Source organism: Chiloscyllium punctatum, chromosome 36, assembly GCF_047496795.1.
Source record: "Chiloscyllium punctatum isolate Juve2018m chromosome 36, sChiPun1.3, whole genome shotgun sequence".
NCBI classification, from domain to species: Eukaryota; Metazoa; Chordata; class Chondrichthyes; order Orectolobiformes; family Hemiscylliidae; genus Chiloscyllium; species Chiloscyllium punctatum.
In genome coordinates this window covers 132695-146333 of record NC_092774.1, presented here as the reverse complement: position 1 = coordinate 146333, position 13639 = coordinate 132695, and the positions used below count along the sequence as shown (strand labels likewise).

Here is a 13639-nt window from a genome sequence, read left to right as displayed (position 1 = left end):
AAGATTGGGATGTCATTGGGTACATTCAAGAAAACAAGCATCAGTTCCCTGCCAGCGTGAAAACTGTGGAAGCTAAATGTAAAAGGTAAAGTTAGAACATAGAAGAATACAGCGCAAACAGGCCCTTCGGTCGGTCCTCGGTGTTGCACCAACCGGTGACCTATTCTTAGTTCGTCCCCCTACACTATCCCAAAATCATCCATGTGCTCATCTAAAGATTGTTTAAATCGCCCTAATGTGGCTGAGTTGACGACATTAGCAGGTAGGGCACTCCACGCTCTTCCCACTCTCTGCGTAAAGAACCTGCCTCTGACATCTGACTTAAATCTATCACCCCTCAGTTAGTAGTTGACTCTTTCATTGCACTTTGTGACATGTGGAGCAGAAAGAGGGATCATTTAGATCTTCTAGTGTAATCAATTGTGGAATGGAATGCAGATCATGATCTGAACCTCAGACCATTTCCCTGTAATCAACTTCACAGGTTCTGTTTAAAATTCTATCACTGGATACGGGCAGCGCTGTCTCTGCCAGCATTTATTACCCATCGCTTTTCTCCCCTTGAGAAATTCGTCATGAACTGGGTTCTTAAAACTTTGAACACGAAATGCTGAAGTTCGACCGACAATGGCATGAGGAAGGTATTTTCCAGGATTTTGACCAACGACAAGGAAGAAATGTCGACATACTTCCAAGTCAGGATAATGAATGGCATAGTTGGGAACTTGTTCTGTTCCACATATCTGCCGGCCTTATTCTCTGGGTAGAATTTCTCGTGAGTTTGTAAACTGCTGTCTGGGGCGCCGTGGTCAATTTATTGAATGTCTTTTGAAAATAGTGTACATTGCTGTTACTGAGTGATGGTGGTGGATGTTTGTGGATGTGGTCACAGTCACTTGGCTGCTTTGTTCTGGATGCTGTCAAGGTTATTGAGTTTTGTTGGAGCTGCACCAAGTCCGGCATTTTGTGGATTATTCCATCACTAAGTTTTTCAGTCCACAGATGCGCGAGACACGGTGAGATTTGCAGCATGTTCGGTGTTTGAAAAATAGATAAGTTGCCCTGGTGGAACTCAGCCTAGGAATCAGTGCGCAGTCTATTGCCATATGGTACCTGTTTGACAGCACCGTTAATGAGCCCTTCAATCAGAAGACTACTGACTGAGAGTAAACGGGTTTCGACAATATTTGGCCTGGTTGGATTTGTCCTGTGGTTAACATAGAACACTTCTGGCCTATTTTCCACACTACATCTGGACATGAAAAGTGCAGAGACATTGATATAAAGTCATCGTGTCAAATTACCCTTTTGCAGGTGGTCACTTCTAATGGAAGTGTAGATCACAAAATACGTGAAACAAAATTGGACGATCACAGAATGCAAAATGAAGTTGTGAAAGTGTGTGCGTTATTTTCTCTCCCTGAAAGTCTGCGATCAATGTTGTTACAACAGCATCAGTGATGTAACTCAGTTGTTTGTAATATACATAGTGTTTTGGATGAAACTGTATGTGCTCTGATCAGTGACGTCCTGATCGTCACACTTATCATCAATACCGATTTCGAATCCACATCGCTCGTTTACTACTATAAGGCCCGTCTCTGTCTTATTCTCTGCTTACTCTCCACATCTCTTTCCCTTGAGCATCTCAGATGAACTGCACATAAATCAGCATTATCCAGCCCTCTTCAAGTCGGAATAACAGTCAATGGACTCGAAATATTAAAATCATATTTATCCCCAAGTTTCTGCAGTTCTTCTGTATTCTTAATTCAGATTGCCTCCACCATCAGAACTTTGATCGTGTGGCCATGGTTTCGAAACTGGGTCCAGTTTAGCGTTATTGACTACATTCATTCACATTATCAACAATTTCCATTTTATCCTGTGCTGTTTTGAACTATTCATCGACAAGACAGCGCCTGAGCCATGTCTCCCAGATGCGCTGCAGAATTTCACATCATATATGGGTTGTGTTGGTATACAGGACAAATTGCCAATCATCTGAAGAAATCTGATCTTTCAGACAGAGGCGCTATGCATGAACACGCATTTTGATATCATAAATGCCGGACATTACCAAGCACATAATTGCATCGAAGAGCCGTAGCATGTTGTTAGAAAACACGCAGAAGCATATATTACCACAGATTATAATTTGGAATTTGTCAAGATTTATGGAAGGTTCAGTGTATGAAAAGGCAGCTTCTCAGTCTGCAGAACCACAGAACCGTCACTGCACGTCTTGCCTTTCTGTTCAAGCAACAGGAAACACCTGGTACCGTGGTAAATTCTGTGCTCTAACGTTGTCGCCTGTTTCTCCTTTAAAATAAAAAAAAAATCACATGGAGAAAAGCAGTAAATTCGGAATTAGAGTAGAGACTCTACAGAATCTCAAAGGGTACTTCATCATGGAAGAGCACATCTCAGCTCCAGGCACATGTCAACTGGGAATCTATAAATATGTTAACCCCTTAAATCCTGAACGGTCGCACAAAATTTCTGTAATCTAGTTACTGGTGAACAAACGTCTAACAGAATGATTCAGCGTGACAGAAAAGACCAGTTTGAGATCCAATCAGTGCGAACAAACGTGAATTAGGATCAAAGATTGAGGCTATAGGTTTGAAGACAATTTGTCTGTCACAGAATCACTGAGTTCCAACAGCGTTGCAGATTGGAACCAGTTTGCTTCCATATTCATCTAATGCTGTGGCAAGTTTCAATCTGCATTCCCCAAATTTCTCAGGCAGTGCCTTCCATAACCTGACGTCCATCTTCGCTGCTTTTGCAGATCTCTAAACTACTGTTGTCACCTGCTTGTCCCATTTGTTTTCGGGAATGCTTTCTCCCGATCCACTCTGTTCAGATCTCTCAGGCAGGCAGGAGGGGATCTGAAGCATGAACAAGACTTAGAAATCATTTCCATCGAGAGACGCAGAAGAGGGAAAGTTGCACTAAGTCGGAGCAGGGATGAAGCAATGGGAATTAGACAGTGAAAGACATTGAGCACTGATGTCACAGAATTATATGATCACAACATAGAACATAGGACAGACCTCCAAAGGAACTGGCCTTTCTGCCCAATATGCTTGTGTCCACCATGATGCTGTTCTAAACGGATTCCATTTGCATGCATATGGTCTCCTTCTACTCTCTATCCTCTATCTGTTCATTCAACTGTCGAATTCATGTTGCTTGTCATCTGCGTGTGTGGCTATGAAGGATAACTGGTCATGTCGTTTCGTGGCTAGTTGGTGTTCATGGATGCGGATCGTTAGCTGTGTCCTGTTTGTCCTATGTCCAGCAACATGAATTCGACTGGGACAACATTATGATAGGACAAGCCAAACAGAGAACAGCCAGGGAATTCCTAGAGGCATGGCACTCATCCACAGATTCAATCAAAAAGCACATCAATCTGGACCCAATATACCGGCCACTGCAACGGACAGCTGGAACTGACAACTGGAAGTGGCAGATTCAAACCACTACAAATGCCGGAGGAAAGATCACAGAAGCGCTTCACAGGATGCTCCCAAGCAGTGAGGATGTCACCCGGACAGGGGACGAAACGTCTGCAACACAAATTCCCAGCTCGGCGAAAAGAACCACAACAATTCTTCAATTTGTGCATTATTCGGCGAATTTAAACTGAGTCTAATTCTAACGGTAGGTAAGATGTGTGGATGAAGAGATGAAATAGTTTTATAATTGGTGAATTCGCTGTTCAAAGATCACTCTGTGACTTCATCAATAAAAAATATATTTCTGCATAATACAAAAATAACACCCATCGTTCCTCCACTTCAGACGCAATGTTCTCAAACAAGGATTACACAGAATGTGTTTTCATCACATGCTTGTGGATAATGTAAAACAGAACGCGATATGGAAAAAGGCATTCACATTCTTTCGATAATTTCTTGTTGTGATTTCTGGTCTCCTTGTCCAGGTTTTATTTCAATCGTAAAAAAAAATGCATTTCTACAAGACCTTGGTTCAGCAACACGTAGAATGCTGTGTTCAATTTTGGTTACCACATTACAGGACGGATGTGAAGGTTTTGCAAAGGGTTCAGAAAAGGTTTACCAGCATGCTGACTGAATTAGAAGGAACGAGAAGGAGAGGCTAGTAATACTTGGCTTGTTATCTCTGGAGTGGCAGATGATGAGAGACACTTGATAGAAGTCTGTACGGTTATGAGATGAATAAATAGTTTTGATGATCACAATCTTTCTTCCCGGAATTGAACTGGATCAAACTCGGGAAATGCATTTAAGTTGAGATAGGGAAAGTTCAAAAGAGATGTGAAAGGCAAGTTTCTCACACAGGGTGGTAGGAGTGTGCAACTGGTATATTGTGTCGGAGTGTGCAACTGGATGTGTGGCATATCACCTCTAGCAGCTCTGCGGGAAATACTCCGGGAGAGAGAGGAAGAGGGACAGGGCAGTCAGGAACATGAGAAAGTGAAAAAGTGAGAGACAGTGAGGGATCAGAAGGAGGAGAGGAATGCTTAAAGATGGGGCAGAGGGTGTGGAGAACGGGAAACATGTAGAGAGACATGGAGTAAGGGAGAAATGAAGGAACAGCGAGGTGAGAGTGGGCCAGGGAGAGGGAGAGAGAGAGAGATGAAGGAGTGAAGAGGAAAGAAGAGGAAGTCAGAGAGAGGAAGAGACGAAGAGAAATGTCTCTGGACCAATTGCTCCCTTGTGTTTAAAATGATACAACGCCACCCACTGCTGGCCGACCAACGCCACTGCACAGCAGATGCTGCAGCGTGAAAGCCATCAAGCTCCCATCAGAGAGAGAGAGAACGAGAGTGGCCAACTCACAGCAGCATACCGATACAGAAAGATAGCCATCTTTCTTGACACACAGACAGATACACACGACACTGACGCCCATACACTCCACACAGATGCAGGCATACAGATATGTGCACACGAGTGAGATGATTGCAATTGTACTTCGGGTTCCCTCAGAGTGATGGATGTTTATGTTGAGAAAATCTATGAGTTTCTTCTGCAATGTCGAAATTATTTATCTTTGGTCTCTTTCCTGACATTGTACACATTATATCGAACATTTGCTCGCAACTGCATTCAGGCACCTCCCAGTGAATTATTTTTATTAGGAGACACTTTGTGCAATTTACAATTCTTTGTAATTTATTGAGTCAGATTCTACGTGACGGAAGAATTTAATATTTGAGGGGGCAGGTCAACACTGGGTCTGTTCATCTCCTTCTGCTCATATCACAGGGGCAAGATCGATTGAACAAAATTTCTACAAGCGCAGGGTTTGAAGGAGAAAGAATCAATGTAACCTGGGAAATTCACAGGCTTGAATGCTATAGCCAAGAAAATAAATCTGTCCGCTTATGGACTGGTATTATTTGGCATTGTCTCACTTGGAATACAAGAGGAGGACAGGGTTGGGGGAGGGGGTAGAGAGAGAAAGCAAGAGAACTTCCAAGCCTTTGACTCACGCATTGTTTAGTGTATTGTTTCATTCAAACGTCCCTCCCGGATAAAGCGTATCGCATTTCAGGCAGGTACAGACACACTGGTACAAGCACAACAAAATGCAAATACACACAAATGGAAACTCGCATCAACATGACCATCAGTGTTATATCACTTTGAACAAAAGGGACAACTGAGAGAAAGTGGGTAATGGCTTAACCCTATTTCAACAGATTCAACATCTAAAATAAACAGAGCCTCCACTGCACAGAGACACAGTTACAGATATCGTCTCTGGATGTGTTCTCTATTTTATAATCTCTGTCTCGAACTTTTCGTTCTGTCTTTCTCACCCACCACTCCCTGCTTTTTTGCACATTAAAATATTGCCCTTCACATTTCTGACTCTCAAACATGCTGTGCCTCAAATCATAGCTTTCCAAAGTTTCCTGCGTTGCTACTTTTACAGAAAAGCAGATTGTAAACCACAATCCTTCTGTATGTTAACTTTCCAAATTCCCTTCCATTTCCTGTGTACTTCACTCCTGCAATCAGCTTCCCAAAGCACTGGCAGAAGCTGCTTTAAATTGGGTGGCACGGTGACACAGTGGTTAGCACTGCTGCCTCACAGCGCCAGAGACCTGGGTTCAATTCCCGCCTCAGGCGACTGACTGTGTGGAGTTTGCACATTCTCCCCGTGTCTGCGTGGGTTTCCTCCGGGTGCTCCGGTTTCCTCCCACAGTCCAAAAATGTGCAGGTCAGGTGAATTGGCCATGCTAAATTGCCCGTAGTGTTAGGTAAGGGGTAGATGTTGGGGTATGGGTGGGTTGCGCTTCGGCGGGTCGGTGTGGACTTGTTGGGCCGAAGGGCCTGTTTCCACACTGTAAATAATCTAATCTAATCTAAAGCACAAGTATTCTCATATTCAGAGATGCAGTTGCACAAGCACGGCTAATTACAACCACTCTCACTTCCTCACTGACACTCACACACATACACTGTGGCACTGACATCAACAAACGGACTCAGAATCCCAAACCAAACTTGTAATCACTGCATTTTTATTGATGAATTGTATCCTACATTTTGCAACATCACTTTCAGAAATATACCCAGGTCATGGACAGAACATTTCATTGTATAAACAGCAAGACAGCACTTCATAGAACTCTTTGGATTGACAAGTTTAAAATCCACCTTCATGCGGTATGAGAAAGCAAAGCAATTACAAATGGAATTTCCTCAATACCTCATTGACAAGCCACAGGACCATCGTCCACTATTGTGACTTCAAAAATCCACACTGAGAAATGAATTACATAATATATTTTTACATAAAAAATAACTTCGATGCACTCTGTTTATACCCACTTTTAACTCATTAAAACGCATAACATGCAATGTTTCAAGTTTATTTCAAATGTATATATATTTGCAAATATGTGCATTTCAATGCCAAAGTAAATGCTGGTCAATTTCGACCAGTTGCAGCTTTTATAGAGAAAAATATTTGGCAAATTCAAAACGATAGTCGGCGAATTCTCGCAATATTAGGACGTCCCATGTTGAAATAGCTTCTAAATTCTACCTGAAATGATAAAGAAAATCATTTGAGTCCACGCATTCAAGTCACCTTTGGCTCTATTCACAGCACATGAATCAATCAATCCCTAGCTGAAGCTCTCACTCCATGCAGTAGGGACAAGACTAATTCTGCCACTGCAATGTCAGACTGATGACGGGCCATTTTCGGAAGGCACATTGACATGTTTCTCGATCTGTGTGTTCAGCTGGATGCAAACGAGAGCCTGGAAATTACTCTGAAGAGTAGCAGAGATGTGTGCAGCAAGTGATCACTGGGCCAATATTTATTCTACAAACAACAAGCTCACTGAAACTATTACGTAATGATTATCGCCTCTGGTTTTTGCGAATATTGGCTGGGCAATATCCTAAATTATAGTAGTTATGAAATGTTCAAAAGTATATCATTGGCCATGCACGATTTTGCAGGTGGGATTTTGATTGAAAGTGTAAGATCAACAAATATCTATGGTTTCTTTCGTTCTTCTAAAACAATTAAATAAATCTCTGTGAAACAATAAAAGTTGCTTTCTTCATTAATTGAAACAATCCTCCCGCATGTATTAAATGTTTAACTGAAGGCCATTCGAAAACGCTAAAATGGTTAAGCAGCTGATCAGACAGTCTAGGTTTCAAAGGCAACCGTGAGTTATTGGCATTTGTAATGTTCTGCTTCAGGAGACATATTCTTCTTCGGGAATGGGTGTGAGTGCAGTTCCTGAGAACAGCCACATCAAACGCACGTCTCTTTGCCCATAACAAGTAAACGTCCTAGACTCTGTATTCCCTGCGATCTACAAGAACTAAACCACTCAAAATGTTGAGCACGGAAAACCCCATCTTTGGTATTCTCCATCCAGCCAGTTGATGACGCATTGAAACAGCAATTTTGTAGATTTGTAATTACAAAATTGGGGGAAGATCAGCGATTCGATGAACTGACACGACGCAGTGTATTATGAATAGCATCGAATTCATTTTTTTAAAGACGGTTCTTATGCTATTGAAATAAAAATCGTTCTCCAATAGCACATTTCTTTCTTAGTGACAAGCTGTGGAGATAAGGCACAGGTAGCTTTGTATGTTGTTCTTGGATTTTCAAGTAAATATAATATTATCAGGGAATGGAAAGGAATTATGGCAGTGGTTAAAGATGTGAGTATCTGTTACTCAACTCACCGAGTGAACAAAGACCACTGTCATCATCTGTAAGTGTGAGGGGTTCATCAGGATCACTGTCCAATTGTAACTTTCCATCATGAGATTCTGCATCTTCAGTCTCAACATCGTCATACTCACCACGAATTCGACCTAGTGGGAAAGATGAGCATCACTGATACAAATTGAAATACACAACAACGATAACTAGAAAACGAGATTCCTGCCTCAGATAAGGCAAGTGCTGGAAACTGAGACCAGAAGAGTTAGGTCGGTCATCGTAATTGTGAAGTAACGGAATGAGCAGAGTTGGTGCAAATTAGGATTGTTTTCTCTGGAAGTGAGAAGGTGAAAGGTTATCTGATCGAATTGTTCAAGATAATAACCCAGATAAGATAGGGTATACACAGAAAACTACTTCAACTGATTAGACTATTTTAGCTCGAGGTGTTATACACAGAATTAATGCCAGGCCGTTCAGTGAAGATGTCAAGAAAGGATAAAGCTGTACAGGATTTGGAAATATATTTCACAAAACTTCGCTGATACCTGATCAATGCTTAATTTTAAATGTGGCCGAGATTACTGTTGGTCAAAGGTATTTATGCACATGTTTCAAAGGCAGGGAGCTGGATTGATGCCACACTATAGTTTGGAATTATTTCATTGAATGCAGGAAGAGTTACGAAGGGCTGAGAGACCTACCACTGTATCTATCTTGCAATTGATTGACTTGGAGCTGAGCATACAGAGTTGCTGCCATGGCTGCGATGAGTCATGAAATAATAACGACTGTAGTTGGGGAAGACAGGAACGAACATTTCACTATGGTTGAGAGATCAAAGATCAGGGATCATACATTTCAGAGAAGTGATGGGAGAAGTAAACAGGAAATATTCGACTCTCTGCCAGGAAGGTTGATCAGAGGCAAAAGACACTCATAATCGTATTCAGTGGTACACTTGCAATGTCAAGAGATACAAGGCTGTGGGCCAAGGTGTGCTGGCAAATACGATTGGAATGATAACCTGGTTGTTTTTGGCCGGCACGAGCCGGACAGACAATGCCCATGATCATGTGGTATCAAAACAGCGGTTTTCACTTTAACTAACACTCCTCATGAAACAGGCAGTGGTCACACTATCTTGTGAATGCAGTGGTCACATTACCTTGTGAGGGTTGCCATCGTGAAATTTTGGAAAGTGTAGACAATGTAGGACAAGAAATGAATTGACAGAAAGTGAAGCCATACACACCTGGAATGCTGTTGGATTCCACCTCAAGATTTTCAGATCCGGGATTATTGTCAGTCAAGTTGTGGCTGGTGTAGTATTCAATGCGATTGAGTGAGTCAATAGAAGCATAAGTTACTAAAAATAAAAATGGAGAGTTATTTTCATGCTCGAATTCCAAGAGAAGCCAAGACCAAACAGATTTAGAATGAGCTGAAAATGTGTTGCTGGGAAAGCGCAGCAGGTCAGACAGCATCCAAGGAGCAGGAGAATCGACTTTTCGGGCATGAGTCCTGAGGAAGGGCTGATGCCTGAAACGTCGATTCTCCTGCTCCTTGGTTGCTGCCTGACCTGCTGCGCTTTTCCAGCAACACATTTTCAGCTCTGATCTCCAGCATCTGCAATCCTCACTTTCTCCTCGAAGATTTAGAATGAGGCAAGTATTCTTCAGCCAGAGGCTTGCGAATCTATGGAACACAGATGGCTATGGAGGCCAATCAGTGTGTATCTTAAAACAGAAATACAAAGGATATTGATTAATAAAACATCGAAGGAGAAGGCAAAGCAAAGTGGTTGAGAAGCACATCAGCCCTTATTGAATGACAGAATAGACTCGATGGGCCAAATGATCTAATCCTGCTCCTGTATGCCGTAGACTTATGGACTGTAGTTGAAGGTTTTATTTTATTAATTGTAGGGTGACAAGAGAAAGTATTGTTCTTTAATCGTGCCCGGAGAAATATCTAGAATAATGTCAAGTGAACCCACTGCGGGAAAGAATATGATATAAGAACTAAGAGCAGGAGTACTCCATCTGGCCGTTCCAGCCAGCTCTGCAGTTCAATAAGATCATAACTGATCTTTTCATGGCTTCAGTTCGACTTGCTCATGATTTTAATGTTCACAACATCATTCACCCCAGCTCTAAAATCATCTGATGAGGCAGGGAATTCCATAAATTCTCAATCCTGTGGGTGAAAATGTTCCTCCTGAATTTTGTCCTAAATCTGCTATCTGTACTTTTCAGGCCACTTCCGTTCAAAAGCAGTCATTTCTAATTTTATTCCAACAAAAAATGGATAATTTCACATTTATCATCTACCAGGCATTTTCTTTCCATTAATTTACACTGTATCTGAACACCTGCAACGTTTCAGAGTCATATGCAGACTTTCAGCACCACTCATCTTCTGTGACTCATCATATTTGTTTATACATTGATCCCTCAATTTTGCTTCCACTCTTTGGTGCTGTGTAATCCATACTTATTGCAAAAGTTATATTATTTTAAAGTCAATGACGAATTGATTAGTTGGCCAGCCATCTGACGGGGTTTGGGTGGAACCAGGGTAGAAGTGAAATTGATAGATCTGTTTACATTTTCAACTACATTCCAGAAATAATCTATCAGGAATGTAGGGCAGTGAGAATTATTATATTGACATTCTTACATCTCACTAAATGCGGACAGAGAACAGTTAATGAGGTAGCTTCCCACACAAGACGACCGTGTTTTAACTGTTAATCAGGTTCATTCAGTCATTAATCATGGAAGACTGCAAATTGAATGGAAGCTATACTTATCCAGTCACGATTCACTGTACAATAGGAAATATATATACCTGGTCCATGTTTGTGATCCGTCCTCTTGCCAGGGGGAATATTCTCAATTTCTTCATAAATTCCTTGGTACAAACCAAGACTTGAGCCTCTGTCTCCACGGTAAAGTTCTGTTGAATAAATGATATACTGGTCAGCATTTGTAGTTGACCACTCGCAGAAAAAAGATGTTTATATCTGAAGAACCAGGAGAGAGAAGAACGAGTTCACGCAATGCTGGTGACTAGAATCTTCACACAACATGAACTGTTCGCTGAAGGGAGATCATCTTTGAAAAGCAAATGAACAGGCCATGATTAATTTCCATGGAATGTCAGTTACCGAACCCGAGTATGTCAAACAGAAAGAGTGAGATGTTCTTGTTGGTAAAAATATGGATATTTTGTTCTAATTTTGCTGATTCAAATATTTATTCAAGAAAATTCTCAGCTCGCAATGGTGCATGTGAGTCAATATGTTGAGTGCAGAAAAATGAAACTCTTTAATGCAATGAACAAATGAAAATGCCAATAACCTACTTTTTTTAAAACTTGATAACATTGAGGAGATTACACATTAATGCACAAGATGCCGTGGCGCTGACAAAAAAGGTTGATAACTATGTTGTTAGAATTGGACTACTTTCATTAAACAACTGCATTGTTATGACAATTAGTTAAAAACCAAAACGTGAGACGAATGAAATAAGGTGGACCTTGTTGACATTGTTCGTGATAGACTATGAAGTGCATAGTTTTTATGGCTATATGTAAAGGAAAATTAAGAGCATGTGAAAGGATAGAAAATGATTGTTCTTAGTGTTGATTGTCATTGCCAACTCGTGGAACATGGTTCCCAGGCAAACGCTTTTAAATTACTGTGCAAAGTACAGAAGTATTATTTACTCAGTCAAGGGAAGCCAGTTGTTGCCTCAATGAAAGTTCCCTGAAAAGGACCCTTAATCCTTTCAATGATATTGGGTTGTGGTAGCAGCACCGAGACACTGAAGAACCATGAATAAATAGTAACTAATGAAGAAATATTTGGATGCAGTCTGCGAATAACTGAATAAAACGGAGACACATTGCTGCAATCATTGACTTGCTCTGGAATGTCATGTATATTCAATGAAAGATAAGAAAGTGCAGTCTTTATATTTCTTGCCCAATGATAATGACTGGAGTAACTCCACATTATATGTTATTTCAGTTACACTCCAAATATATTGAACGACTTGGTGAATACTTCACACAGTTAGAATATTCTTTTATTTGCTATTTACAGTTTTGATGGATTTTTTCTGAGAGTTTAATAAAACTCAGCGTTTCATTTCGGCAAAGTCCCTCGAAGAAAACAGACAGCCAAGAAATGCCGCACAATCGTGACCATCTCAGTCAAATGCTGCAAAAGTGCAATAAAAATCTACAGCCCCGAGAACATATGCAACAATGAAAGGGACACAGTGTTAGCTCAGTCGGTAGATGTGATGCTTACCTTTCATTTGCAATTTTCTCTGCATGACCACCAGTAATGCGACCAACTCACAGATTAACAAGACTCCCAAAGATGAACAGACGGCAACAGGCATAGAAATAGGTGGACTTCCCTGCCCTTAAAGGAGGGAGTACAAATGGGTTTAGCACAGTTAAGGTCTGCCATGGAAAATTGTCAATAATCATCATTAAGGAAACAATGGCACTAGCTTCCAAATCGTGAAAGTACGAACAGCATCAATGTCACTTTACTGGAAAGTAACGCGAAAACAAATACTAATCTTAGTATCAGTCATAAATACCTGCAGGTGGAGGTGAAGGGGAGGCCGTCACCAAATCGGATCCTGTGGAACAATAAATAGGAAAAATTATGAAGGAAATGTAACTGAGGAAATCAAGTATTTGCCCTGGTTTTTGACACGAAAGATCACGGGCAGGCGCCAGTCAGTCAGTATCAATCTTACCTGAACACTTTACACTGGCAATTTCCTTGTGATGACACTTCCTTTTAGCTGGAGCTGCGGAGAGACAGTCAAACAAAGAGAATTCTCTTCCCTTACACTTCACATCATTCTGCCAGATAACATCATTCTCCTGGGAGACAACGACCACATCTCGGGCTGATAGAGCAAAGCCACATCCCAGCTCTCTGCAGACAACATTAGCATCAGTTATATCCCAGGAATCGCCACACAGCGTTCCCCAGCGTTTATCGCACATGATTTCCACTCTTCCAGAACAGTTGCTGCTTCCTCCATGCAGGTGCACACTGTCTTGCGTATCTGTGATACAGAACTGATTATTAGTGAATTCAGTACAAAGCAAAATCTCCAAGAGATGGCACAAAGAGAAAGAAGACGCACCTAGTTGTTGATGGCAGTAAGTTGAACTGAAGGTCTGCTCCTTTGTCACCTTGCTCTCTGTTGAAAAGAGAAAGATGCTCAGCCTATTGGAAATTCATGTTTGAAATGACACCCGAACATTGAGAAGGCTTGTCATGTTACCTGAACAAACTACACCAGCATCGTCCCGGTGTTGACAGTCGTGTTGACCCCACGGATCTGTGTGACATTGCCACAGTGTCGACTCGTGGGACAGACACTCC

General features: G+C 41.4%; 1 protein-coding gene across 1 annotated transcript; it reads right to left on the bottom strand.

The window, feature by feature from the left end:
* Positions 1–6778: 6778 nt before the first annotated feature.
* LOC140461058 (scavenger receptor cysteine-rich type 1 protein M130-like) lies at positions 6779–13254 on the bottom strand. Its single transcript, XM_072555841.1, has 7 exons — positions 12999–13254; positions 12837–12878; positions 12536–12652; positions 11065–11172; positions 9467–9580; positions 8232–8363; positions 6779–7056 (listed from the first exon to the last, which is right to left on the bottom strand). Exons 1-7 carry the CDS (start codon positions 13252–13254, stop codon positions 7046–7048), a joined length of 780 nt encoding a protein of 259 aa, XP_072411942.1. The 3' UTR covers positions 6779–7045.
* Between the last annotated feature and the right edge of the window lie 385 nt (positions 13255–13639).

What these genes read in the sequence shown, in the direction of transcription:
- LOC140461058 (XM_072555841.1), bottom strand. Translation starts at nt 13,254, where the DNA reads ATGTGCGATAAACGCTGGGGAACGCTGTGTGGCGATTCCTGGGATATA. An exon ending in CCCTTCACCTCCACCTGCAG is followed by an intron (nt 12,653 to 12,836) that starts GTATTTATGACT and finishes CCCTCCTTTAAG; the next exon opens with GGCAGGGAAGTCCACCTATT. An exon ending in GAGAAAATTGCAAATGAAAG is followed by an intron (nt 11,173 to 12,535) that starts GTAAGCATCACA and finishes TTTATTCAACAG; the next exon opens with AACTTTACCGTGGAGACAGA.